This window comes from Onychomys torridus, chromosome 19, assembly GCF_903995425.1.
Source record: "Onychomys torridus chromosome 19, mOncTor1.1, whole genome shotgun sequence".
Taxonomy (NCBI): Eukaryota; Metazoa; Chordata; class Mammalia; order Rodentia; family Cricetidae; genus Onychomys; species Onychomys torridus.
This window is the reverse complement of record NC_050461.1, coordinates 54631722-54658175: the sequence shown is the minus strand read 5'-3', so window position 1 is coordinate 54658175 and position 26454 is coordinate 54631722. Positions and strand designations below refer to the sequence as shown.

Here is a 26454-nt window from a genome sequence, read left to right as displayed (position 1 = left end):
CAGTGACAGTCTGAGACTGGGGCTTTATAGACACCCTAAACCAATTTTATACAAAAACAAGAAGGAAAGAAAGCAGAGGGACACTCCCTTCCCCTGGTAAGAAGGTTTAGGTCTCTGCATCTGGATCCCCCTCCACCCCAGGGGAGCCTCCTCTCAAACACCTGTCTCTTTTCAGTACTGCCGAAACCCAGACGGTGATGTCAATGGTCCTTGGTGCTATACAACGAGCCCCAGAAAACTTTACGATTACTGTGACGTCCCATTGTGTGGTAAGTTTCTCCCTCTCCCCTTCCTCTCTCTCTCTCTCTCTCTCTCTCTCTCTCTCTCTCTCTCTCTCTCTCTCTCTCTCTCTCCTTTCTTTTCCCTTCCTCTCTCTTCTCTGCCCTCTTCCCTTCTTTCCTTTTTTTGTAAGGAAACTACTTTCCAATACGTAGAGTGGCCATCTTCTTCATGAGGTCCTACACAAAACCACCACCCACCCTGGACAGGCTTTGAGCCAGGTGTCCCTGAGGAAGAAAAAGCTGCCTCTTACCCTGAGCCTTCTTTCATACGAGCATCTCAAACCTATTATTGTCCTGGCCCCACGTCAACTCAACTTAATACTAAGCCCTCAAAGTGTAGAAGGGAACTAACTAATGGGCTCCAGGAGGCTTCCCACGAACTCCTCCACCTCTGACTTGAGATGCACATAGAGCAAGTTCAGAGGCACTGGGCTAGGGTGTGCACTAGCGATTTTGCTGCTGCTAGGATAAAATACCATGATGGAAAGCAACTTAAGGAAGCACTCAGGGCTTACTGTTCCAAGAAACTAGAACCCACAGCAGCAGAGACTGCATTATAATGGCAAGAGTGTGGCTTAGGGACCACATCAACTGCACCCAAGGAAGCAGAGTGAACTGGAGGTGGGCTGAGGTAACAAACTCTCAAGCCCCGCCCCTAGTGATTTACTTCCTTCTCCAAGACTCCATATCTCAACAGTTCCTTGACCTATCCAAACAAGTCCATCACCTAGGAACCAAGTATTCACATCCATGAGCCCTTGAGGGACACCTCTCATATAAAGCACCACAGATATTTTCCTCTTCGGCATCAGAGAAGGGAGAAAACACACATACATATATTGAAAGCCTACAAGACATCTTCCTAAAACTTCATGGAAAAGGATGATGCAGATCTTTCTGTTAATCCCACTCCTCCTCCCCGAGTCCCGATTTTCTAGTTACTAACCAGCAACTTAGAGATGGCACGTTGGGTCCCATCCTTGGGGATTTGAGGGAGGGGCTGGGACCTGGGAAAGGGCGTTGACATTAGTTCTTGAGATTGGGCTGTGTCTGCAGGTGAAGCTGCTTTGCTCTGTGCGCACCAACTCTGCAGTCAGAACCTGTCCTTGTGGACTCCGCTTTCTCCCAGTGTGCTAGCCTGGGGGAGGGGGTGGCTGGGACTGGAAGGGGGGCTCAGCTTGCCAAGCTCTCCCAGGGTGTGTCCCCGGTATTTGGGGGCAGTAGTTAGAAGCATGTAGGTGGCTTTTGGGTGGAACAGAGGGTGGAAGGAGAGGGGAAGGTGATGGGCAGGGCTCTGCTCGTCAGTGTTACTGTAAGATAACACTGAGGCCTCCAGAGTTAGGGAAGTGGATGGCGACCTTTTTCTCTAGTGGGGGCTTGTATTTATTTAGAAGAAACTGTCTTGGTGGACTCTTTGCCTGGAAGTTCCTGGGATCTCAATCTCTGCTCTCAGTTTCTATCCCTTGCCTGCCCCCTCCTCCCCTGTACCTTCCCTGCACATCAGGCCAGCAGCGGAACTTGGCAAATTGTGTCTAAGTATCTCCCGTGTGTACTGGTTTTGAAGGCATGGAGGAGTTAGAGAGAGCAGCTGAGGCTTGGCATCGTGGGATGTGGCTTTGGGTACCAAGGCCTGACTCTTGACTCATGCTGAGAAAGCCCCTCTGGTACCCAAGGCTATTCCAGAGGGGATCAGAGGTGAGAGGATCTATGAAGGCAGGACACAGTGTCCGGGGTTGGAATGCCATGCCAGGCACCACTCAGAGGCAGCCTGTGCAGGGAAGGTATCTTATTCCATGGCTGGCTGAGTGGCTGGACCCTTCTCACTCCTCAATCTTGCTCTTTCTTCTTCTCCTCCCAGTTTTTTCCTTCTATTTATTCTCTCTGCCTGCCAGCCCCACCTATCCTGCCTCACTAATGACTGTTCAGGGCTCTATTAGACCATCACGTGTTTTACACAGGCAAAGTAACACAGCTTCACAGAGTTAAACAAATGCAACCTAAAAGCATGCAACACATCTTTACATCAATAAAACAAATGTTCTACAGCATAAACAAATGTAACACATCTTAAAATAATATTCTACAACAGTGAAGGTAAAATTGAGCTGAGGACAGTGTACTTGCTGTCTACACATTCAGACACAGATATACAACAGACAGACACATAACCCACACAGATTCACAAGGAAAAAAAGACCACCCTGTCTTTAAATGGGGATAAGAGCTATGACCTTCAGGAAACCTTCAATGATTCAGGAATTTTGACATTGCAACAGGATACTTTCATCTACAGATGTGTTGGGCCACATTTGGAGCTGTCCTGAGATTCTTGTGGGTTGCAGGCGGCAGGCTGGGCATGCCACATAGATGGTGTTGACAAGCAAAGCTTGGTGTTCCAAATACATTAGATCAAATATATTACAGATAACTGTGTTTGTTGATCAAAGTCCACCAAGAAAAGCTCTTATTTTAATTCTATGCTACACCAATTTAATTAAATAGATTTTATAGCTCTTTCAGATGATAGTGTTCTGTGCTGTCTGCCACCACTTTTCAGGGGAACTGTTCCAAAGGTTGCTTATGATTCTGGGAATGTCACAAACTTGGCACCCGGCCACGGGACATGAATTTATCAGGACTGTTAAAGAACTAGCACATTTGCCTCACTGTGACCTTCTTCTTCCATATCATTTCACAGCATCAGCATTTGAGTGTGGGAAGCCTCAGGTGGAGCCGAAGAAATGTCCTGGGAGGGTGGTGGGTGGCTGTGTGGCCCATCCGCACTCCTGGCCCTGGCAAATCAGTCTTAGAACAAGGTAAGAATTTGTAGAACCTTTTCCCACCTGCTTATGCGAGCCTCACAAAGCTGCCACGCTAAACCAACACTGCTGAGCTTTACCATCTTCTTCTACACCCTCCTGAGGAGTAAACACAGCTACAGAAAGTTTAAAAAGCTGTCTTCTTAGGTTCTCCACTTTGAAAATGACCAAAAATGGTATTTAAGGAAAGAAAAACAACTCTGGGCTGCTGTCATTAAGTTCTGTAAATACAGTAAACTATGTGAAATGATGACATTCCCAGAGAACATGGAAGCTGCTTTAGGGGTTCATACCCTCACTGGCTGCTGTAAAATGAAAGGGATATCTTCACAAAAGTGGCACTGTGCAGGTGGGGGCTCACGAAGGAGCTTGCCTGTCAGAGATGCAAGTGTTTGACAAGACTATATGCCTTTATGTGATGCCCTTGAATTTAACAGAGAGGCTGCTTATGCATTCACAAATACATGAGCAAGCCAGCTTGTGACTGCCCTGGTTGAAGAGTGATACATCTGAGCTCATGAGAGCAGGGTTGTATGTGGTGGAAAACATCTGTAATCCTTAATTCACTTTTCCCGGGCATGGCATCTGAAGTATACACTGCAGCAGGCTCATCACAGGCTTGCTGGCTAGCCTGGATCACTTCCACAGCTCTGTGCATGCTCAACTGTTTTCCATAGTCCCCTCTGTGAACTTGCAGAATGCCACTGATAGATGTGGGCACGGTTGGCTGCACTCTGTCTGTTACTGACATTTTTTTTAAAGATTTATTTTTATTTTATTTATATGAGTGTCCACCTGCTTGTAAGAAAGTGAGCCATGTGTGTGCCTGGTTCTCTTAGAGACCAGAAGAGAGCAGCAGATCCCTTGGAACTGGATCTACAGAGAGTTGTTAAGTGCTGGGAACCAAACTCAGCTCCTCTGGAAGAACAGCCAGTGTTCTTAACCTCTGAGCCATCTCTCCAGCCACAGACTTTGTTTATTTGTTTGCTTGTTGCTGACCTGATCCTACATACTAAGATATTTGCATTCTAGCTGTTACACCCTGGTTGGGAGTTAGGGATCTCGATATCCTGAATTATTGCTCTTGGGGTCCTCAAAGGATGAGTCAAGAAGACTTTTGTAAAACTCTAGCTAATAAGAAATAAAGGCAGCCCCCAGGGCAAGTTTTGACTGGTGGTTTCCGTTGGGGTCGAGAGCTAATAGGTCAAAGCGCAGGCCCAGGACTTCACAATGGAGCCCCTGCCTCTGCTCCATGGGGGAGGTGGCACCCAATACTTTCCCAGGTATCTTAAGAGTAGGGTAGATAGATGGTGCAATATCCCTTCCATTCTGTACATGGGCTGGCAGCCCTTTCTGCTGGGAATGAACTTGTCTTTCTGATTTTCTGTGCCACTGAATGAAACAAAACACTTGGCCTAAATGAAAGTTCTTGCTTTCCCCCATAGACTCAGTGGACAGCACTTCTGCGGAGGTACTTTAATATCCCCGGAGTGGGTACTGACTGCTGCACACTGCTTGGAGAAGTACGTTCCATGGGTAACCGGCATGAGGTCTCCTCCTAAAGACTGACTCCCTCCTTCCTTCCTTCCTTCCTTCCTTCCCTCCTTCCCTCCTTTCTTCCCACCCTGCCTTCCTGCCTTCCATGGTAGTAATATAAAGGAACCCAGGAGTGTGTGTGCAGAAGTCCACAGCAGTCACCAGAACAACCCGGCAAGAGGGAAATAGTTCTAAAGAAAATCTGCAAAGGACCCAGAGCAGAGCCTGAGCCTGGAGAAACAGATCTGCTCAGTGGCAGGCACTGGTCCTGACAAGGTCAAGAACATCACAGGTTCAAACAAACCTGGGATTCTGTTTCTTGCCAACCAGGAGTCACAGGTTCTGGTGGCTGTATGTGTTGGGAGGTCTTGTGACGTGTATGGCACAGGAAGGCACTAGGGAAGGGTGTGGACTATGTTCTGTTTCTGATGTCACCATCTTTTCTAGATCTTCAAGACCGTCATTCTACAAGGTTGTCCTGGGTGCACATGAAGAAAACATTCGTGGGTCAGATGTTCAGCAATTACAAGTAAACAAACTGTTCTTGGAGCCCAACCGAGCTGACATTGCCCTGCTGAAGCTAACCAGGTTAGCTTCCCTGGGGTTTGTCTCCAAGCTGAGTGAAGACAGTGGTCCATGGCTGGGTTTTATGAGCCTCAACCATGTATGGGGTTAGAGAAGTGCTGTCTAGGATGCAAAAAGCATGGAGGTTTAGGACAAACAGGGATAAACTCTATCAGAAAACAAGGATCCAGCCTAACTCTGCACACCTACAGGTCCATTCTTGAAAGGGGAATTAGGACTCAATTTCCCCATGTGAAGAAAGAGTTAAAATGCAAAGTGCCCTATCACCTTGGCCTCTCCCTCACCTAATGCTCACCAGCTAATATGCATTCACCATCAGTTACCTCAGGCTGACAAAAGTTCTCTTGACATAATGTGCTCAGAGAATCAAATGAGATTATGTATCTTAAAACACTTCAAAAAGCTACAATCACATGCCTGGCATGGTGGTGCACGCCTTTAATCCTAGTACTTGGGAGGCAGAGGCAGGCAGATCTCTATGGATTTGAGGCCAGGCTAGTCTACACAGTGAGTTCCAGGAGAGCCAGGGCTATGTAAAGAGACCTTATCTCAATAAACCAAAAACCAAAACCAAAACAACAACAAAAATAAAACTCCACAAATGTTGTGGGGCTGGAGAGATGGCTAAACACCTAAGGGGGCTTGCTGCCTTTTCAAAGGCCTAGAGTTTGGTTCCCAGCATCAAGTAGATCTCAACCACCTGGAACTTCACCCTCTTCTGAATCTAATCACCTGAATCGAACACCTTCTTCTGGTCTTAGCTGGCATCCCATGCGCGCGCGTGCGCGCGCACACACACACACACACACACACACACACACACACACACACATATATTCAAACAAACAGGCCCACATAGGAAAGAGCAGAATGAAACAAGGCATAATTCACAAATACAAGTTCTACCGCTGTTCTTTCCTTTGGCCCTATTTCCCCTACTGAAAGGTGTCTTTTTTTTTTTTTTTTTTTTAAGCCTGACTCTGGGTAATCAGGCTTGTGCCATAGAGTTAGGAATATTTGGAAACAAGTCCCCATGGACACAGCTTACAAACAGCTATTTTGAGAAGTACTCAATTGGGACAGGCAGCGGGCACGCGGAGCACATTAGCTGTGCCCGATGGGTTCCAGATGACAGGGAGATGATTCTGGAAGTGACAGGGGCTGGTCCAACCAGTGCGAAAGCTCCTGAGGGACGTCTGGTCTCAAACACAGGGCAACGTTTCTGGGCCGTAAACTGAGAGGTGATGTCTTGTGGCATTTTGATGCATGAGAAGGAAAGAAGGGGCATGACTCTATAAAGCAGCTCATCTCCCTCACGTTCCCCAGAATCTTCTCTCAAACCCCGCCAAATGAGCAAATCCATGACCCGTCCTGTGCTGGTGGTCCTCTCAGATATTCAGGGCGATTCGATGGCTCAAGAAGTAATTCAACAAATAGGAGGAGCCTTTCCCTGACAGCCTGACGCGTGTCTGGGTCTTACTGTACTCTCACCACACCTCACAGCCTGAGGGCCTAAGGTCTTTGGTGTCCTGTAGAGGAGCCTGTGACTGACATCCCTGAGAGAGGCTGGGTCTGTTTTGGTCATTATTGGGGGTGGGGGGAAGCTGAAGACAATATGGATTCTCTATGAAAACGGCATTTCTCATTCCCAGTCATTTTTCCTCTTGAACTAAGGTCTGAAAAAACCAAACTTAGCGCGCTTGTGAATCCATGAAGCTATGCAGGTGCAGGTTCCTTGAAAACAGGGCGATTTTGCTTCTGCAAAGAGCTTACTTTAAAGCCCTTCTCGCTTGCTGTATACCATTTGCCTGGATTCTTTTGTTTGTTTGTTTGTTTTTCGAGACAGGGTTTCTCTGTGTAGCCACCTTTCCTTTCCTGGATCTCTCTCTGTAGACCAGGCTGACCTCGAACTCACAGAGATCCACCTGCCTCTGCCTCCCGAGTGCTGGGATTACAGGCGTGCGCCACCACCACCCAGCTTTGTTGTTGTTGTTGTTGTTGTTATTGTTGTTATTGTTGTTTTCCCCTGAGCTGAGGACTGAACCCAGGGCCTTGCGATTGCCTAGCAAGCGCACTACCACTGAGCTAAATCTCCAACCCATATTTGCCGATTCTTATAACCATTTTAGTCATTGTAACTGAGGAGGAGAGGGAGCAACTTGTTCTGGCCAAATACCGCTTGGTTTTAGTGTAGCTGGCTGGCGTCTAGATGACCCATCCACAGAATGGTGCCACCTTAATAAAACAGTAAGTCATAAAGCATAGGACAGGGCTGACCAGTTGGTAAAGTGCTGGCCACACAAGCATAGGGGCCCACACTCAAATCTCCAACATCACGTCAGAAGCTTGGCATGAAGGTGTGCACCTGTCAACTCGGCACTGGGGAGGCAGAGGCAGGAGGATGCCTAGAGCTCATTGCAGCCATTCTCACCAATCAGTGACCACCAGGTTCAGTGAAAGACCCTGTCTCAAAAAAACGAGGTGATGAGCAGTTGAGGAAGACTGCCGGCATCAGCCTCTGGCCTCTATCTGCAAATGCACAAGTGTGTGTCTGGTACCTGCATGGACACATGTGCATAAACATAGATACTCTCCCACAACTGATCATTTAGCTCCTAGGATACTGTAGGGCAGTGTGAGGATGAAGGATTTTCTATTCTTCTGCGTCAATGAAGTAAAGACATACCAGCTCAGAGAATGTGGGGACATTGAGGCAGGTGACACTTGGCTGTGGGTGGTCTGCAGGTGAAGGGGGGAGGCCTCCAGCAGAGCAGTTGATGTCACATTCGATGCTTACCTTTCAGTCCGGCAATCATCACCGATAAAGTCATTCCAGCTTGTCTGCCATCTGCAAATTACGTGGTTGCTGACCGGACACTTTGCTACATCACTGGCTGGGGAGAAACTCAAGGTGAGACAAACTGACTTTGACCTACAGATTGCGGGAAGTTGTACCAAGTCCTGCATGGGAATGTGTGTGGTCCAGTCCCTTTCTGGATTTGTCTGAGTACTTGCTACATCTCCATAAGCAGTCACCAAGATGTGAGGAGGAGAGGGACAGCTCCTCAGACTTGTAACCTACAGCTGCAATACAAATGTCCCTTCCTGGGGGTTGGGGGGAGCTTTGGCATAACCCGCCAATTAGCCTGCACTTTTCATGTGGCTCTACTATTTTGAGTTCTCAAATATGGTGTAACACAATAACAACAAAAACTTTCGCTAAACTAGTGGCCTCCCCAAATACTCACATACTTAATGTGTGTGAGCAGCAGTTGTGGGGGGGGGGGCAGGCTGGCAGTTTGGGGAGGAGAGGAAGGCCCTAGATGTCTAGATACAGCTGGTGGGGTCAGGGCTGGAAAGAAACCTCCGTGCAGGCTCAGCTATCAGAATCTGTACTTCCTTGGGGGACTCCTCCTTCTCTGTTTTACATCTGCCTAATGATAACTAGATACAGCAAGCTGCCTCGGCTATGGGTGCAGTAAGAACACCTTACAAACACGGCCTCCCTCTCAGGAGTATCAAGGAGTGTGCTGGCTCTGTCCTCCAGAGAAGTCTTTCTTTCAAAGAAAGATTTTGTGGCTTGAAAACAAACAGGCACACAAGCAGAACTACCAGTCCAGATCATTCCAAACTTTGGCTTCCCCTATTTCACTGATTTCCAGTCTTCCTTAGCACGCTTCTGATTCTGCAGCACTGAGGTCGAGGAAGGGGAACCTGGGTAACTGATGTGTCCCCCAGGGGAGCACCAGGTTCCTCTTAGTGTCTTGCAATGTTCAGAGACATGTGGTCATACAGCAGGGACACAGGCCTGTTCCTGGCTGCAGAGACCTGGAGAGGAGCCTAGGTCACAGCTGTGGATAATCAGGGACATCCCACTCATGGTCTCCTAGGCTGAGAACATGCTGTAGGGCTGTGGTGGGGGAACCAGTGAGGAAGTGAGTAAAGTGTCACTCATGTTCCGTGTGTCACAGATGCCACTCTTTAAGATGGAGCACAGTTGTATCCAATGTGACTCTTCCCCACAAGTGACAGAAAATCCAACTCAAACTGAATTAGGCAAACTGAGGGAAATTCCTAGTGATCTAGAAAGTTGGTTGGCTCTTGTGATGGACCAGGCTTCAGACTTTGGCCACACGGGAACGCCTTCCTTGTGGCTGCACATGTTGAGTTATTGTGGCTCTGTCATTGGGAATAAAGGATGCCACTTTTCTCACAGTGACAACAGTAGCCTGCCTAGCTTGAGAAGTTCAGACTCCAGTCATGAGCCACTTCTGAACCAGTTATGCCTGGCTCAGACCTATGCTACATGGTCTCCTCTAGAGCTGGGAGTAAGGCCCATTCATACCCAGAAGGAAGAAAGAGTAGGTCCCTAAACAGGCCTATGGAATGTTGGGTGAAAGGCTTCTAAAGAGCCAGGAGAAAAAATCACCTTTGTGATTGGTCTTCATTGTCAACTTGACTAGACTCCCCTGTGAGACACAACTCTGGGAACATCTGTGAGGGCATTTCTGGGGGTGGGGAGAGTAGTTGAGGAGGGATGATCTACCCACCGCTGGAAGCCCGGATTAAATCAAAGGGTAAAGGGGGGTAGCTCAGTGAGCATCAGCCCTCCCCTTCCTTGTTCCTGTGAGAAAACACGTGATCAAAAGGAAGGAATATTTATTTTGGTTTATGGTTTCTGTGTGGTCTATTGTGGCGTGGCGACAGGAAAGTTATCTTGGTTAAAGATTAATCCAAACTCCCAAGTATCTGGCAGTAAGCTCTAGCTCAGTGTCGCTGTGACACTGGGAAGTTAGCTAACTTCTGTGAGCATCAGTGTCTCCATGTGTACTACTTTATAAGGTCATTGTGGGTATGAATATTACAGTCTAATTAATACACCATCATCACTATCATCATCACCACTAGCACCATAATCTCCATTGTCATCATTGCCATCACTATCATCAGTACCTTTGCCTCACCATCACTATCACCACCACCATAGTTATCATCAACATCCCCACCTCCACATCAGTATCACTGTTATCGTTATTGCTGTCACCATCAGCAACATTTCTGTTTCACCATCATCATCATCACCATCACCACAGGTCATCACCATGACAACACCACCATCGACATTCATTCCCACTTCATCATCAGTATCCTCATTCTATCAACACCACTCCTTCACCATCTCTGTCTCCATCACATCACCATCATCATGGACGTCTCTGCCATCACAATCATCTCTATCACCATCCACACTTCCATCTCACCACCGGTGCGACCATCACAGTCATCACTGTCACCATTATTGTCTCCATCATCACATCCCCAAAGTGTTGAACTCAGCCACGCCTGATTCCCCAAGCCCACTTACTTTTCTCCCTACCTCACCGTAGATTTTTGACACCATCCCATACTAAGCTCTCCATCATTTCTGGTCCTATAACACATCTACTGAGAAAATGATTCTTAGGATAGGAACTGGACTGAGATGAGTCACGTGACCCCAGCTTGCTCAATTTCTCTCCATATCAATAATGACACCAAGTCAATCAGTGTTCTTAGTTTCTCAGATCGGAATTCTCCCTCTCTTCACTTCGTGTCCTGGACTTGATCGGATTTTTGTATTCCAATGCTGAATTGGTGTTGAGCCTGAGGACTCAACACCCAGGTTGGCCGCTCTGATGTCCTTCTGATTTTCAGAGGTCCTGCTACTGCTAGACTTAGCCTAGCGGTCCCTCCTAACAAAGCTTCTTTCTGCCCTAGGCCCCGAACAAGATGCCTTCTTGACTTTGGCCACTTGATGGCAGCATATCTTCATGGACCACATAAACTTCCTGTCACCCAGCAGTGGTTTTCTCAGGGTTCAAAAAGTGAACAAGAGTTCACTTTTGAACAACCACTCCATAGATTCACCTTCAGCCAGCTATTATGAGAAGGGTACTACCTCCATTCCCGCACTTAGTTCAAGCAGTGTCCCATCTGGACCCATGCCCTTACGTCTTCTCTTCTAGCTCCTTCAATCATCAGACACATTACACATTTTCTGAACCCAAGACTAGTCTAGTCACAGTGTCTAGGGAAGGGACCGTCCATTTTTTCTTGGCTGCTCCATGGTACCAAAGCAAAGGTATGCTACAAAACTCTTGCAAACTGGAAAGTTGGGCCCTGTGCAGAATGGCTGGGAAGTCCTGGCTGGGTGGGTCCCTCTGGACAGCAGCACTTCCGGCGCATGTGCAAGGGTTCCGTCTCAGTCTGGTATACAAAAGCAGCAGCTCTCAGACAAAGAAGAAATGCAACTCATAAAACAAGTGAGGGGATGAACCCCCTCCCCCTAATTGCCAAAGAAACGGAAATTAGAGAATGAACAGAATGAGTTATTACTTACCACATTAGCTCGCTTTTTAAAAGTTACAATATTTTCATAATAGTGCAATGTGGACACTCATAAGGTTGTTAAGGGCTGATGTCTTTTAGTGTTTTTTTTTTTTTTTTTTACTATCATAGCAGTCTAGAAAATAATCTGACTATAAATATGTGTATATCACATCTGAGAACTGAGATTTAAGAAAATACGATGGAATGATAATAAACTGTAGGGATAGAGATGTAGAGCCTTTGTGAGCAGGAGGGGGGCCAAAGGACACAGCAAAGAAGTATGTGGGCACTGACCTCATAGCCCCAAGTTCCAGGTAAACATTACGACCACACTAAGCCTCATCTCCCTCACTGCATATCAAGAGTCACAGAAGTGCCCGCTTCCTGGAACTAGTGCAAGAATTAAATGAAATTATACTATACCACCAGCTTGTTCCTGGGACAGTTGATTCTTAGTAAAAGATAGTAATATTTTTATGGCTCAGGGAGGCCATAAACATACACAACATAAAATGGACTGTTTGAAATGCCCGTAGTTCATTGACAATGCTGTGTGACCATCATCATGCTTCCAGAACATTTTCCTCATGGCAAAAGGAAACCCCATAGTCATCAAGCAACTTCTCTCCATTAAGCCATCAGAGAGATGGTAGCATCGTTAAAACGCCCTAGGGGCTGGGGAGATGGCTCAGTTGGCAAAGTGTTTGCCATGCTGCCTTGAAGACCTGGTTTGGATCCCCAGAACCATGAATGCAGACCTAGTGGTTTGTATTTGTAATACCAGTTCTAGGGAAGTTGAAACATGTGGATCCCTAGACTCACTAGCCACCCAGAATAGCCTACTGAGCAATTTCCAGGCCGGTGAGAGACTCTATCTCAAAAAAAATGTAAGGTAGCTTACATCCCAAGGAATGACACCAGAGATTGACCTCTGGCCTACACACACACACACACACACACACACACACACACACACACACACACACACACAAATTCCTATGGCTCTGAAGAGATAACTCAATTGGTAAAGTGTTTACCTTGCAAGGGGCTTGCCCAGTTGGAAAATATGATTATCTATGATAACATGGAGAAGTCGCAGTATGTCCATCTGGAAAACAGCATTTGATTCCCAGAACCCATGTCAAAGAATCTGAGTATGGCGGCCCACACTATAATCCCAGTGCTGGGGAGGTGAAGACAGGGACAATCCCTAGGGTTTGCTGGTCAGTCAGCTTAGCCTACATGGTGAGTTCTAGGCTATAGAGAGACCTTGTTTCAAAAGGAAAGTAGACAGTGCCTGAGGAACAGCACCTGAGGTTGTTCTTTGGCCTACTCCCCACCCCATCCTTATGCTATAATGAGGAGGGGGGCAGGATTTGAACTGGAGCAATATTATATAGGTGCGAAATAAAGCACAGGGAACCTAAAATGCAATAGTAGCAATTGTATTTTTTAAAGCTCTCTGTCTATTAAACGTATTTGGCTTTTTGTTTTAAATTGGAAGTAAAATGTGGACGAACGGCAAAGCCCCGACACCATGAAGAAGTTGGCAATGCCACGGCAGGTCTTGGGAACATAACATCCTGTATAACGTTTACAACCGAAAAGGCTAAAAAGTGTTAGCGGTGCATCCTGGAGCTACCCAACGGCACAAATGAGAGGTCTAGAACTGCCACTCTGTCCTTCTGGGCGTTTCCTGGGGACGCCGTATCAGACTTTTAACCATGTCTTTACTGTTCACCACAGGGACTTTTGGTGCTGGCCTTCTCAAGGAGGCCCAGCTGCCTGTGATTGAAAATAAGGTGTGCAACCGTTACGAGTATCTCAACGGCAGAGTCAGATCCACCGAGCTTTGTGCCGGGAACTTGGCTGGTGGCACCGACAGCTGCCAGGTAAGAAAAGAGACCCATATGGTCTTGGGTTGACCCGTCTTGACGGCCCAGGGCCTGTGGAGGAAACCAACACAAAGGCGACATCCCATAATATAAAGGTGTAGCTCAATCTTCATTTGCACTCTTTCCTCCTTCATCTAGGGTGACAGTGGAGGACCTCTGGTTTGCTTCGAGAAGGACAAGTACATTTTACAAGGAGTCACCTCTTGGGGCCTTGGCTGTGCTCGCCCCAATAAGCCCGGCGTCTATGTTCGTGTTTCACGCTTCGTTAATTGGATAGAAGAAGTCATGAAAAATAATTAATTGGGCGGGAGGCAGAGCACAACATCCACTTAGTAAAACTTCCTAGAAGCTGAAATGTGGGGAGAGGACTTAGGTTTCTTGGAAATAATTGACAGTAACCAAACGAGGCACTACACCGAACCCCCACCTCCTTTCGCTGCTCGGCCCCGTTTTTGTATTACTCTGGGTAGATTTTTTCCTGTCTATGGACTTCTGGGTTTTGTGATAACAGACCAACACTGCTTTGGCATTTGTTGAAAATAAACTGTATACTTACTTTGCTTTGAGTTGGTTTGGGGTGGTGGTGGTAAGGGGAGGCTTCACTATTTACCCACTCTTCCTTCACACTAACAATTTAGAAACAACTGGCTGCAGTGACTTAGTTTGTTTTCCTAAGGGCCAGCTGCCTGTAGGACTAAGCAGACGGTAAGGTCACCAGAAAGAGAACTGAAGTCACTTGTACATTGACCTCATCAGCTAACGACAGCCTGACACACATCTTCAATGTCTGCCTTTCTGGCACCGAGAACATTGTTTTCAAAGCTACCACATGTACGAGGAGTCAGGAGAATGAGTTCTATTCTGGGGATTGAAATCTGGTGCTGACAACTGGGCTCCAGCCCAGATCCCAGGATGTGAAGCTGAGTTGGGGCATAGACTAGGCGGTGGAAATCTAATACAAGAGCAGCTGAGAGTCTGAACGTTATTGTGGGTCACATCCGATGCGTGACCCGCGCCAGGAGCCCATAAAGGAACAACAGACCAACAGCCAAGCAGTGTTATTTCCCAGTCTGGAGACAGAAAGCAACACACACTGTTCCGTGGGACAGTGTTTTACTGTGACACATGTTCAGAGGGAGGAGAAAGGGAGGGGTATTTTTAAAAACAGTTTAAAAATTGTTTATTGTTATGAAACACAACTGTCAACTCCAAACGCAATCCAAAGGCGATAGTAAAATGAGCTTGAGCCGTGCTGCAGTAATGAAACGCGCTGGAAAGCACAGTACAAACGCCCGTGCATGCGGCGTGGATGTGGCATTGAACACCCAAAAGGCTGTCGAGGGCCTGAACACTCCCATTCGCTTCTCACATGCTTTAAGGATTAAAATGTTTAACACTTATCACACACATCTTCTATGGTATCAGAAACACATTGATTCTCCACATACAAATTTTCTTTTCTTCCATGTTGGTAAGGCTTCCCTTTAGCACTAATTTTGCCTGTCCACACCAAGTTTGAAGTAAAAACAACAACAACAAAAATTCAGCCTAAGATACATACTGAGTCTGAAAATATATTGGGAACAGCACACAATGTGGAACACTGTGTCTGCATTTGAGTCTCACACTTGAAAAGCCTTAATTTAAAAGGAAAAAGACATTTAAGTCACTTATAAAGTAGCTGCTAATTTCTTTTAAGTGTGGGTACAATTGACTTTCACTTTAAATGAAAATAAATCCCCCACCCCCTCAAGACAAGTCAAAAGTGCTGAGATGGAATGAAAACAGGCTGTGTGTGCTTTTGACTCCCAGCCACAAGCACCATTAGAACTGAATTCACAAATGGGACGTAATTATTCTTTTACTTTTCAAATTCTAAGACCCAAGAAATCATAATCCATGTTCTCTCTTCCTTAGTTAAGAACCTGTGATTACAAGAGTCCACTGAGGGAGGGCACAAAATATTGGGGGTCTTGGGAGCCCAATATGACCTTATGATAATATAGCCAGGTTCTCAAAATGTGTTGTAGATTTGTGATTTGTTCTTATTTAGGGAACTGTGCCTCGCCTGGGGCCTAGGACCTCTGAGACTGCAGAGGACGGATTGGGGGAGGGGGGACCACAGGGGACACAGGGACGGACGTGACACCTGACAGGTCGGCTCTGTGAAGGCGTGTGTTCAGAGCCCACGGGAAGCAGAAATAGCAGTCCTCAGACTCTTCAGAATGCAGCTCACTGCTGTCTTGGTCAGATCAGCTGAGCACATTTCCCTGCACATGCCAGCCCTTGGGTTGTTCATCCAGCCTCCTGGATGGGGCTGTCCTGAGAACCTATTGAGGCTCTTCCGTCTCTTCTTAACCCACTGGTCAGAGACACTGCTCCCAACAAAGAAAACCTAGGCAGAATCTGTGTACTTACAGGTGCTTTGCTAAACAGGTCAAAGGTTATGTGTTCCCAGAAGCTTGGGTAGCAAGATAAACCTCACTCATCCTATAGCATACAAAATACTCCAGCTTTAAGGTTCCTTGGAAGGGCATTGCCTAGAGGAGCCAAAGCATGTCACACAGGCATATTCCCACCAGGCTCAGCTTCTCCTGGGTATGGGGGGTGCCCACACAGCTCCGGTTCTCCAGGCGATGTAGGGGCCTCAGACATTAGAACTGGAAACCTGGGTTTTCTTTTTCCTGCCACACTGAGGCAACTGTGAGCTGACAAGACAAAGAAGACAGGGGAAGTCCTCGTGAAAGGTCACGTGGTGACTTAGATTACAGTAGTTCTCAACCCAGGGGTCACGACCCCTTTCGTAGGATTTGCTGAAGACCATCTACATATCAGGTCATTTACTTTACAGTTCATAATGGTAGCAAAATTACAGTTCTGAAGTAACAGCGAAAATCATTTTAGGGTCGGGGTCACCACAACATGAGGAACTGTATTAAGAGGTTGCAGCATTGGGAAGGTTGAGCACCACTAGAAGGTAGCCTGGTTATTCCTCACCAGCCTGGCTTGCTTTATCAAACACACCCATGCAGTCCCCTAACTTTCCCACTGCAAAAGTAAGAAATGGCTCTAGGTTCACTTTCCACATAAGGGCCACACATTTCTACAAAATGACATGACTTAGAACCAAGCTGTGGACAGGAGGTCAATCCTGTCTGCTTTCCGAAGGAAGAATACAAATGGGTTTTAAAACCTGGCATTAGGTAGTTTCAATTTACAGTAAATAATTATGGGCCATCTTAGTTTGTAGAACTGTAAATTCTACTTTTCTTTTCTTTTCTTTTAAAAGAATTTAGATTTGTTTGGTGTGTGCTAGTGTTTTGTCCCCACGTACGTAAACGTGTATATTTCTAAGGAGGGCAGAAGAGGGTGCTATATCCAATGGAACTGAGTTACAGGGGGTTGTGAGTCACCACACGGGTGCCGGGAACCAAACCCAGGTCCTCGGCAAGAACAGTACATGCTCTTAACTGCTGAGTCCATCTCTCTAGCCCCACAATATTGTTTCCCAAAAAGTAGAGACTAGGCATAATTAATTTACTCAATTTTCTACTTACAGAAATTTGTGAGCATGAAAAAGTGAAAAATTGTGCCCAGTTAAATTTTTTGTTTGTCTATTTCTCCATGTATTTCTATAATATTTTGAATAATTGATTTTTCCCACAAACCTTTTAGACCCTTCTAATCCCTAAAAATCTCACTCTCTTGTCCAGTGTTTTAACCTAATGTTAGGATGAATGAGTTTGTGGTAGAGTCCTGAACTCACATGATTTTCTCTTGCTCTTCTCCAAAGCTCTATGGTTAATAAGCCTGACACTGGGTGGTCTGGGGTCAGGAATAAGCGCTTTGCTTTCTTTATTACATAGGCTGTTGACATCAGTAGGATGCATCACAGGGAAGACTGCACGGTCTCTTGTTGGAGCTGGCTCACCAATAAGGCAGGCAATGTGAAGGGACTACGCCCCTTCTGCTGATTCTGGCAGTCTGGGAGTCACAGATAGACATTCCCAGGCTTTGTCATCATCCAGCACAAGGTTCCTTCTCAGTGTTGATCTATAACCCTGACCTAAGTGAGGCACACATAAGCCTCCGAGAAATACTCATCACTAGGTGGAACTTAAAAATATTTTAAAATATACTTTATGTTAGATTTATTTATATTATATTATGGGTTAGTATATATTTATACTAGAATATATTATTGTATATATTTTATATTAGGTTTCTTTATTCTGTATGTGTTTTGCTTATATGTACATATGTGTACTATGTGTGTGCCTGGTGCCCAAGGAGGTCAGGAGAAGGAGTTGGCTCTGCTAGAACTACAGTTACAGGTGGTTGTGAGTCACCATGTGGGTGCTGGCAACTGAACCCCAATCCTCTGCAAGAGCAGTCAGTGCTCATAGTTATTGAGCTGACCCTTTGGCCCCTGGATTCATTATTTTAAGACAGACCAGTTTCCTTCCTCATTGAGCCCCCTTGCTTCACTTAATAGTGGTGAATATTGTGAACATTCTCCTATCCTCTGGTCCTCTAGCATGACTATAACTTGGGGCGGGGGCAGCACCCCTGTACCCTGACTCCTGGCTCAGAGCCTGTACCCTGACACCAACCAAGCAATTGGCTACAATAATACAAAGATATCGTTTCTTCATTCGGGAAGAGCAAGGCCCTCCTTCCTGGCAGAAGGCTCAGGAGGACTTCCCATAGTTGAAATAATTTTAATGTGCAACTTTAATCAGCTTAGTTTTGTTTTATGAAGTGGGAGGAACTCTCCCCCACCCCAAACTCCAGACAGCTCTGTTGGAGAGCAGACAGGAAGAGCTTGGAGTGGAGCTGCTCATCATTTATATTCCAAACCAGTACAGGAATCAGCTTGACTCCTTTGGTGGGGAGGGGGACAAGAGGACCTGCCCTTGTCCTCTGATTGGTCCATCCCATCTATAGGCAACCAATGGAAAATGAGAAAGCTTTTATTTTTGTGTGTAAAGTAGACTTTGCTTAGGAAAGTTTTGGGAGTGATTGATTAATCAACCAGTTTTTCAAAACAGGATCAGAAAACAGGACAAGAGGTAACAGTGTAAGTTAACAGTCACCTTGCAAAGTTTTCAAGGCGTGGTAGAATATTCATGAGACCCTCACAATGGTTGTCTACGGGCTAGAGAGATGGCTCAGAGGTTAAGAGCACTGACTGCTCCTCCAGAGGTCCTGAGTTTAATTCCCAGCAACCACATGGTGGCTCACAACCATCTGTAATGAGATCTGGTGCCCTCTTCTGGCCTGCAGTCACATATGCTGTATACATAATAGATAAATAAATCTTCAAAAAAAAGGTTGTCTACCTCTGCAGGGGGTAAGGGTGTGGGTCTCAGGAAGGGACTTTCCAGTCCTACCAGAACAATCTTCACTCTCCTTAACATACCACAATAGAACGCAGAATAAAATAAAACCACACACAATGCAGTCACCCTAGAGCACCCAACTGCATCAGCATCATTAGCTACATGTAGGAAAGCCTTTCTGATTTCCCAATGGGAATGAAAAGACTTCTACTTTACAAAATCCTTTTGAGTATTAAAGGACCACGGGGCATATAGGTATTTAAAAAATATTGTTGATATTTTAAAATCATCAACTTCTACATTCTTCCCAGCCTATGAACAAAGAGGAAAAAAAAAAACACCTTGAGAGGAATAAAATTGAGTCTTTTTAAAATGCATCTATTGGGTAACTTTTAAAATGTAGGTATCTACCCTTAATTTCTGCCTCGGTAAGATTAGTTATTTACCTTTAATGTATTTTACTTTAATATAGCACTAAATTATTTGTTAAGTATGCAAATAACACCATACCATGTCATCTAACTGAAACCAATTAAACACTACAGAATTACGTAGACAGAAAGAGGCCAAACCTCCTCCAATGTCCTTCCCACTCACGGACTTTCCCACTAGGGGAAGATTACTGTTTGACCATTTAAAAAAGTTATTATTACACATTCATGTTTCTACCTTTGTACTGTGAGATATTTCAGAGGAAATGGTAAAAAATGTATATAGGAAATTTTTTGTTGATATAATCTTCAAATTTATGTATTGGTTGGAAATTAATCAACATATAACCAGAAAACAATATAGATATTCCTTCCAAAACTTGATCTCTTTCCGGTTGTCTGTCTATCTATCTATCTATCTATCTATCTATCTATCTATCTATCTATCTATCTATCTACTTATTTATTATCTGTGTATCTACTGTCTTCCTTATCTTTATTTCTAACTTATATATTTATCAAGTAATCATTTATCTATTGTCTTATCTTTTATTTAATTTGTATGTATCATCATTTATCTTACTTTATTCCCATCTATCAATAATCTAGCTCTCTTTTATCTGTCATATTTGTTCCCATGTAGCATTGTTGGCTTCTTTTGAAATGATACTACCCCTATTGCTTGCATTTCCCTTTGTAATGGGTCTTGAGGAACGTCTGTGTCATTCCATAAGACAGACCTACTTCTTTTCCTCCCAGAGGGTGGTCCATGATGCACTGCCATCTTTCTATCAGTTCCTCACTGATGCACATGTGGGCTTTGTCACTGTCTCATCATTAGTCGCTGGTTTAAGTCACTTGAGTTTTAACACCTTACTAGGAAATGCTACTCAGACACGTTTTAAAAATAGCCCACATTCTTTTTATAGCTCTAAGTTCTTTTGCATTAACCTTTTTTAATATTTTGAATGTTTTAAAGTATTAAATGAAGACTTAATGTCATATCCCTTGTGGATAATCAATGCCCCATGGCTTAACAGGATGCTTTCATTTAGGGAGTGTTGAATCTCATGTAGTACCTACCTGCCAAGCTTTTCCACGTCATCCACTGTCTCCGGCAAGGCGATGCCCTTGGTTTCAGGCAAAAGCATCACGAGGCCACCACAGATAGACGCCAGGATGCCTGCCAGATGGGGAGAGACATGACAACCCAGGAATACACAGATTGACCCTTCCAGCCTCTACACTCACTCCCTGACATCACCTGCCTCCAACAACCACATTCCTCTGCTCACCCTGACCATCTCCTTCAGTTCTGCACAGATTATGGTCCCTGTGCTTTGAGTGTACACTGACCGTCAGGTGTCATGTAACGGTAGGGACATAGACTGAGAGATGTAGTGATTTCATTGTGAAACCACCATGGAGTGGATGCAGGTAAACTATGGCAGCCATGACTAGGCGATGCAGTCTTATGGGTGCCACCATGGGGGCTATGAGGCTGTATGTGATATGTGGCCATGCTTAAAGTGCATGGCAAGTTCTAGACACTCCAGGCCTCTGCTGTTCACTGGGAAGACAGTGGAAGGAGCCCCCTCTACCTATTGTCTTCCTGTGATTCTCCTGTCACATTACAGTCTAAGGCCACTCTCTGCTTCTGGGCAAAGCCTCGTCTATGCCTGTCTATGGAGATTCCTCACCACAGTCCTTAATCCACTTCTCAGACATCTTCAGTCTGTTGTCAGAGTGTTCAAACACACTAACCCTCGTCTTCCATGAGCTGCTGGCCCCATACCAACCCCTGATTACCACACTTCCCTTTGCTGTTCTTTAGGGCTTTGCAAACTTGTGGAAAAAGTATGCTCTACTGTTCCTTTTCCACCGTCAGAGACTAAGTGATGTGCTGGTGGGCTTTAACAACCAGCTCCTGAAAATAAAGAGCTGGCTTTCTGCTTTGCCCATTCCCATAGTGTCAACATTCCCCTGCACGCACATCAAGCCGCCAATCTGTTCTCATTGCACAATGTGCTAGAACAAGATGGGCCGTGGGCCTCCAGTCTACAGTATCCCCACACAGGACACATGAGGGACATGGGTGATCAGGATACATGTAGAAGTAATTTTGTGTCCTCTATTTTTTTTAAACAAAGTATTTTTAGTATCAAAGCCAATTTAGATATTGAATATTTTAGGAGATACAATTAGCTTTTAGGCCCATCTTTATACATAAGACAATGAAGCTAAAATTTGGTCCCTGGAAACTAACATTTTCATTTTCCAATATCATAGAAGAATTTCACAGTGTTTGATTTTTCACTCAGAACCTAACAACAGAAGCTGACACGAACACTGTTTACCACAACCTGTAATGTAAAGTGACTTTAAGCCATTTAGCACTTTGAATGTGATGGTAATCAGATTGGCTCTTTAAAGCCAGAACAGTCATAAAAAGATGGGATGGTTGTCATCATTAGCAACCCAGTGACCATGACAGGTTCTGCCATGCATGAATGAGTGAGAGGACTTGAGATTAGCATGTACATGAGTCAGTAAATGTCTGCCACACAAGCATGAGGACCTGGGTTCTAGATGCAGAAGAAAAGTCAAAAGCTGAGCATGGTAGCATGGTGGCATGGGCGTATGGGGGCATGGTGGCATGGGGGTATGGGGGCATGGTGGCATGGTAGCATGGTGGCATGGTTGCATGGTGGCATGGTAGCATGGTGGCATGGGGGCATGGTAGCATGATAGCATGGTAGCATAGTGGCATGGTAGCATGGTGGCATGGTAGCATGGTGGCATGGGGGCATGGTGGCATGGTAGCATAGTGGCATGGTAGCATGGTGGCATGGTAGCATGATGGCATGGTAGCATAGTGGCATGGTGGCATGGTAGCATGGTGTTGTGGTGGCATGGTGGTATGGTGGCATGGTGGCATGGTGGCATGGTGGTATGGTAGCATGGTGGCATAGCGGTGTGGTGGCATAGTGGTAGCATGAACTTGTAATTCCAGTGCTGTGAATGGATCCCTGAGACTCACCAGCTGGCCATCCTGGTCCAGTTGGTGAGCCTCATGAGAAACCTTGTCTTGATAACAAGGTGGATTGCTCCTGAGAAACAGCCCCAGAGGTTGACCCAGACGCATCTGCAAGCCTGTGTACACATGTGCCTTTGCACCTACATACCCATGTGCACCACCACTCCCCACACACACTCACTCCCACGTAAACGAATTCTTACCAAAGATGATCAGAGGTAGTTCTAGCCACACAGCTGCTAGTCGAAAGAGTAGAAACGGAGCTATGATCCCCCCAAAGTCACACAAGCCTGAGCAGAGCGAAACCCCAAAGTTCCTGCAGATTAAAACATACTTTCAGATGAAAGCTTTTAAGACAAATTCAAAATTATAAAACTATTCCAACGTACTAAATTACAGGATTGTGTCAATACTATGTCTATCATCTCTAGCTTTGACAGCTACTAGTATCTCCTGCTCTAATCAAGCCTTTCCTAGTCTGTACTGTTCGGCAGTGAAACTAGGGAGGGAGTGTCTCCAGCGTTGGTGAAAAGATGTTTCTCCATCAGCAGCTCCATAGCCTGCCAGTCCATGACAACCAAATGTCACTTTGGTACCCTGCAAGGTACGCCCATAGGAATATAGCATCAGGCAAGGAAGCCAGCCTGCACAAGCCCAAGAATGCTCCTTTCATAACCAGCTGTTCACAAAGCAAGACTGGCAATGATGTCAGAAAGACTTAGCCTCAATTCAGGGTGCTGCTGGCAAATGCAGACCTAACCTACAGTCTAAGCAGGAATGCTAGGAGGCTTCCTGTCCCCAGGTTAGTAGTGCCTTTTCACAATTCACAGCTCTGTCTCAAGCTACCGTCATAAGACATACTTCTGTCACCAAATGCAGCAGGTAACAAACAGAAGCTATAACTCAAACTCCATTGTCTTATGGGGCTGAACTGAGCCCAGGTTAACATATCATCAACCTTGGAAACAGTTGGCTATAGTTACTTAGAAGAAATGGCAACATATATGCCAGAATTACCGTAATGTTGTTGGGTACAACTCTGAATTTACCAGATAGACAATTTCAAAGGCCATGGTTATGCCTAGTCTTCCCAGGGTAGCAACTAGAGTCCTCAGCCATGTTATCCCTGTGAACAGAATGTTTAAAAGGGGAGAGTTAGGGGTCTGACAATCTCATCAACATTGTACAAAACAACAAAAAGTATTCATTGGTCCTCCCAACCTAAATCCTTGATAATTTAAGCATAAATGGTAAAAACTTTTTATATTTTAGACAAATTTCATTAATACCAACTTGATAGCTAACGTTCAGTGTATGGAAGATGCTTTTCTTTTTTTTTCTTTTCTTTTTTTTTTTTTTTTTGTTTGTTTTGGTTTTTTGAGACAGGGTTTCTCTGTGTAGCTTTGCGCCTTTTCCTGGAACTCACTTGGTAGCCCAGGCTGGCCTTGAACTCATAGAGATCCGCCTGCCTCTGCCTCTCAAATGCTGGGATTAAAAGCATGTGCCGCCACCACCCAGCAGAAGATGCTTTTCTGAGTGGGGAGAGACTGTAGAAATACAATTAAGAACTATCTGCTGAGCAGTCACTGCATGGAAATAATACAGGCAGTGCTGTCCTTGAGAGTCCAAGCACACTGGCCTTGATCTGAAAGGAAGTCTCTCTCTGTCCCCTTAAAAACCATGCTACAGTCAGGTGTCCATCTTCACTCTGCACAGAACCAGAAAGCTGAAGGCTGTTCTCAGCTAAGCTGGTTTCCAAGGAGAAGGAAGAAGGCTTTGAGAACTGGGATCCTTGGAAAGGGGTTTTGGTTTCGTGTTATCCCCATGGTGTGTGTCCTTCATTGCCTTCATCCCCAACCATGCTTCTTTCACCAGGAACTTCTCTAGAAAGAGCCAGATGCATGCACACAAACTGGATCACCTTGAAACATAGACTGCCTTGGACCAGCTGCTTTTACTGGGTGAAGAAACCCCCAGTCTTCTGCTGTAACAGTGGGACATAGCAAATATTCTCCAGGAAACATTTCCTTTCTTTTGTTTTAAGGGCAGATGGAACTCAACATTTTAATTCTAAAAAGTCAGGCCTCTGAACATCTTACAAGTTATGCAATGTATGTTGTCCTATCCTAGAGGGCCAGTTTGAGGGCAGGGGACTGAATACAGACAACATCTGCCAGTCAATGTACAACTGGGGTACCAGCATCTCTGGGCACAGAGGTTCACACCAGATCATTCTCTTTGCTCTTAGACAAACACTGCATCTCCTTGAAGGTCTAATTAGACATTATTATCTTGTTGTGCTGAGGCTTGAACCCAGGACTTTATGCATGGCAGCTAAGTGCTCAGCACTGAGTAAGATAGCAACCCTCTTGTTGTTGTTGTTGTTGTTGTTGTTGAGACAAAGTCAAGCTCAAGCTGGTCTTGAACTCTCAATCCTCCTGTGTCATCCTCCTGAGTGCTAGATTCTAGGCATTCTAAGCATACACCACCACACAAGGTATATTATTTTCTGAGACAGGGTTTCTTTGCATAGCCCTGGCTATCCTGGAACTTGCTCTGTAGACCAGGCTAGCCTCAAGCTCACAGAGATCCACCTGCCTCTGCCTCCCATGTGCTGGGATTAAAGATGTATGCCACCACCTCCTGACCCCATAGTTTTGTTTTGTTTTGTTTTAGAAAAGTGGCCACAAATAAGGATGGTGAACAAAAACATTAAGCTCAGTAATGTGTGCTCACTCTAGAGAATATTCAACAGATTAAAAAAAAAAAAACCCAAACTACAAACAACTGTCAGAAAGGCAAGCAGAGATAGAGCTTTTGAAAGCCCAGATTGTTGCTGGAAAGCTCCAGTTAATTAAGATTTAGTTGCAAGCTGGCCAAGGACATTCCAATACACTTAATGTATTTGGGGATGGGACACCTGCAGCTGTTGCAGCAGTAGTTAATTTGGGAGTGAGGTAGGTCACAGCTGAGCTCATGCACTGGGCCGCCACTGCTTGGACACAGAACAGCTGTAAACATGTGTTTTATTTAGGCTTTGCTTTCTCATGAGAGCCAGGAGGGACTAGGAAATGCATTCCACCCCTGTCCATCAGTGAGCAGTTGCTGCAGGAGTTGGAAAGTGGAAGCTCACCCAGATGCCCTAGGTCATGGTCAATGGGGTGATAAGGGCGGCCACAGAGGAGTCTGTCTGCTTCCATAGAAACCACTGTCCAAAGTAGGTGCATCAGTCCGAGTCTCTTTACTATAGCAAAATGGCTGTTGTGAGTCCCACCAATAAGTTCAATGTCTGTTTAGGTTTATAACTAAGGCTTAAATTGTTCAATGGAAAAAAATTAAGACTAAGAAACCAAATTAAAACATATCCATGTTCTTTCTACATATACACACACCACCACCACTACCATCATAAAAAATAATTGGTTAATTCACAAATAACTAGTCAATTTGATAGAAGAGGAAATGGTATCAGTCTGACACCCTTGAAGAAGCAGTCTGTCCTACAAGACCTTGGGCTAAAGACTTTCAACTCATTCCCGAGCAGTATGCTGGCACAGAGCTTTTGTTGGGGGGGGGGGAAGGTCCCAAAGATATTATACTACATTAACTTGAAAACAGTTCACCAACAGATATAAATTATGTGTAATTATGTATGGAAATGAAAACCATTGATGATTCTAATAATAGATATTTTTGGATGGTGAAGGCAAATCAAAAGAAACCAGGGATGGAGGATGTAGCTCAGCTAGCAGAGTGTCTGCCCAGTCTGCACAAAGTCCTGGGTTCTATCCCCAACACATATAAATTGGGCAATGGGTAGCATCTGGAGTCCCAGCACTCAGCAGGGAGAGGCAGGAGGATTAAAAGTTACATGCTGTGAGACATTTGAGAAAACTGTGTAAAGATGTTTTACCTTGCCTGCCTAAGGCACCTGATTGGTTTAATAAAGAGCTGAAGGGCCAATAGCCAGGCAGAGAGGTTAGACAGGATTTCCAGGCAGAGAGAGGAACTTGAGATGAATCTAGGGGTGTGAGAGAGATGCCAGACAGATAGGGAAGGAGTCAGATATACAAAATGGAGGAGAGGTAAAAAGCCACATGGCAGACTGGAGAGCAATAGAAGCAAGTTAATTTAAGTTATAAGAGCTAGTTGGGAACAA

General features: G+C 45.2%; 2 protein-coding genes across 2 annotated transcripts in view; one reads left to right on the top strand and one right to left on the bottom strand.

The window, feature by feature from the left end:
- Plg (plasminogen) overlaps positions 1 to 14045 on the top strand; it is a 39430-nt gene extending 25385 nt beyond the window's left edge. The window contains exons 13-19 of the mRNA XM_036169265.1: positions 176 to 269; positions 2980 to 3097; positions 4546 to 4623; positions 5084 to 5224; positions 8026 to 8132; positions 13337 to 13482; positions 13624 to 14045. Of these exons, the coding sequence (XP_036025158.1) occupies positions 176 to 269; positions 2980 to 3097; positions 4546 to 4623; positions 5084 to 5224; positions 8026 to 8132; positions 13337 to 13482; positions 13624 to 13785 (846 nt within the window). The 3' untranslated portion in view covers positions 13786 to 14045. The remainder of the gene's footprint in view (positions 1 to 175; positions 270 to 2979; positions 3098 to 4545; positions 4624 to 5083; positions 5225 to 8025; positions 8133 to 13336; positions 13483 to 13623) is intronic.
- A 647-nt stretch (positions 14046 to 14692) lies between these two features.
- Slc22a3 (solute carrier family 22 member 3) overlaps positions 14693 to 26454 on the bottom strand; it is an 88948-nt gene continuing 77186 nt past the window's right edge. Inside the window, exons 8-11 of the mRNA XM_036168971.1 lie at positions 23313 to 23421; positions 22499 to 22611; positions 20342 to 20441; positions 14693 to 16193 (exon numbers count right to left, since the gene is read on the bottom strand). Of these exons, the coding sequence (XP_036024864.1) occupies positions 16133 to 16193; positions 20342 to 20441; positions 22499 to 22611; positions 23313 to 23421 (383 nt within the window). The 3' untranslated portion in view covers positions 14693 to 16132. The remainder of the gene's footprint in view (positions 16194 to 20341; positions 20442 to 22498; positions 22612 to 23312; positions 23422 to 26454) is intronic.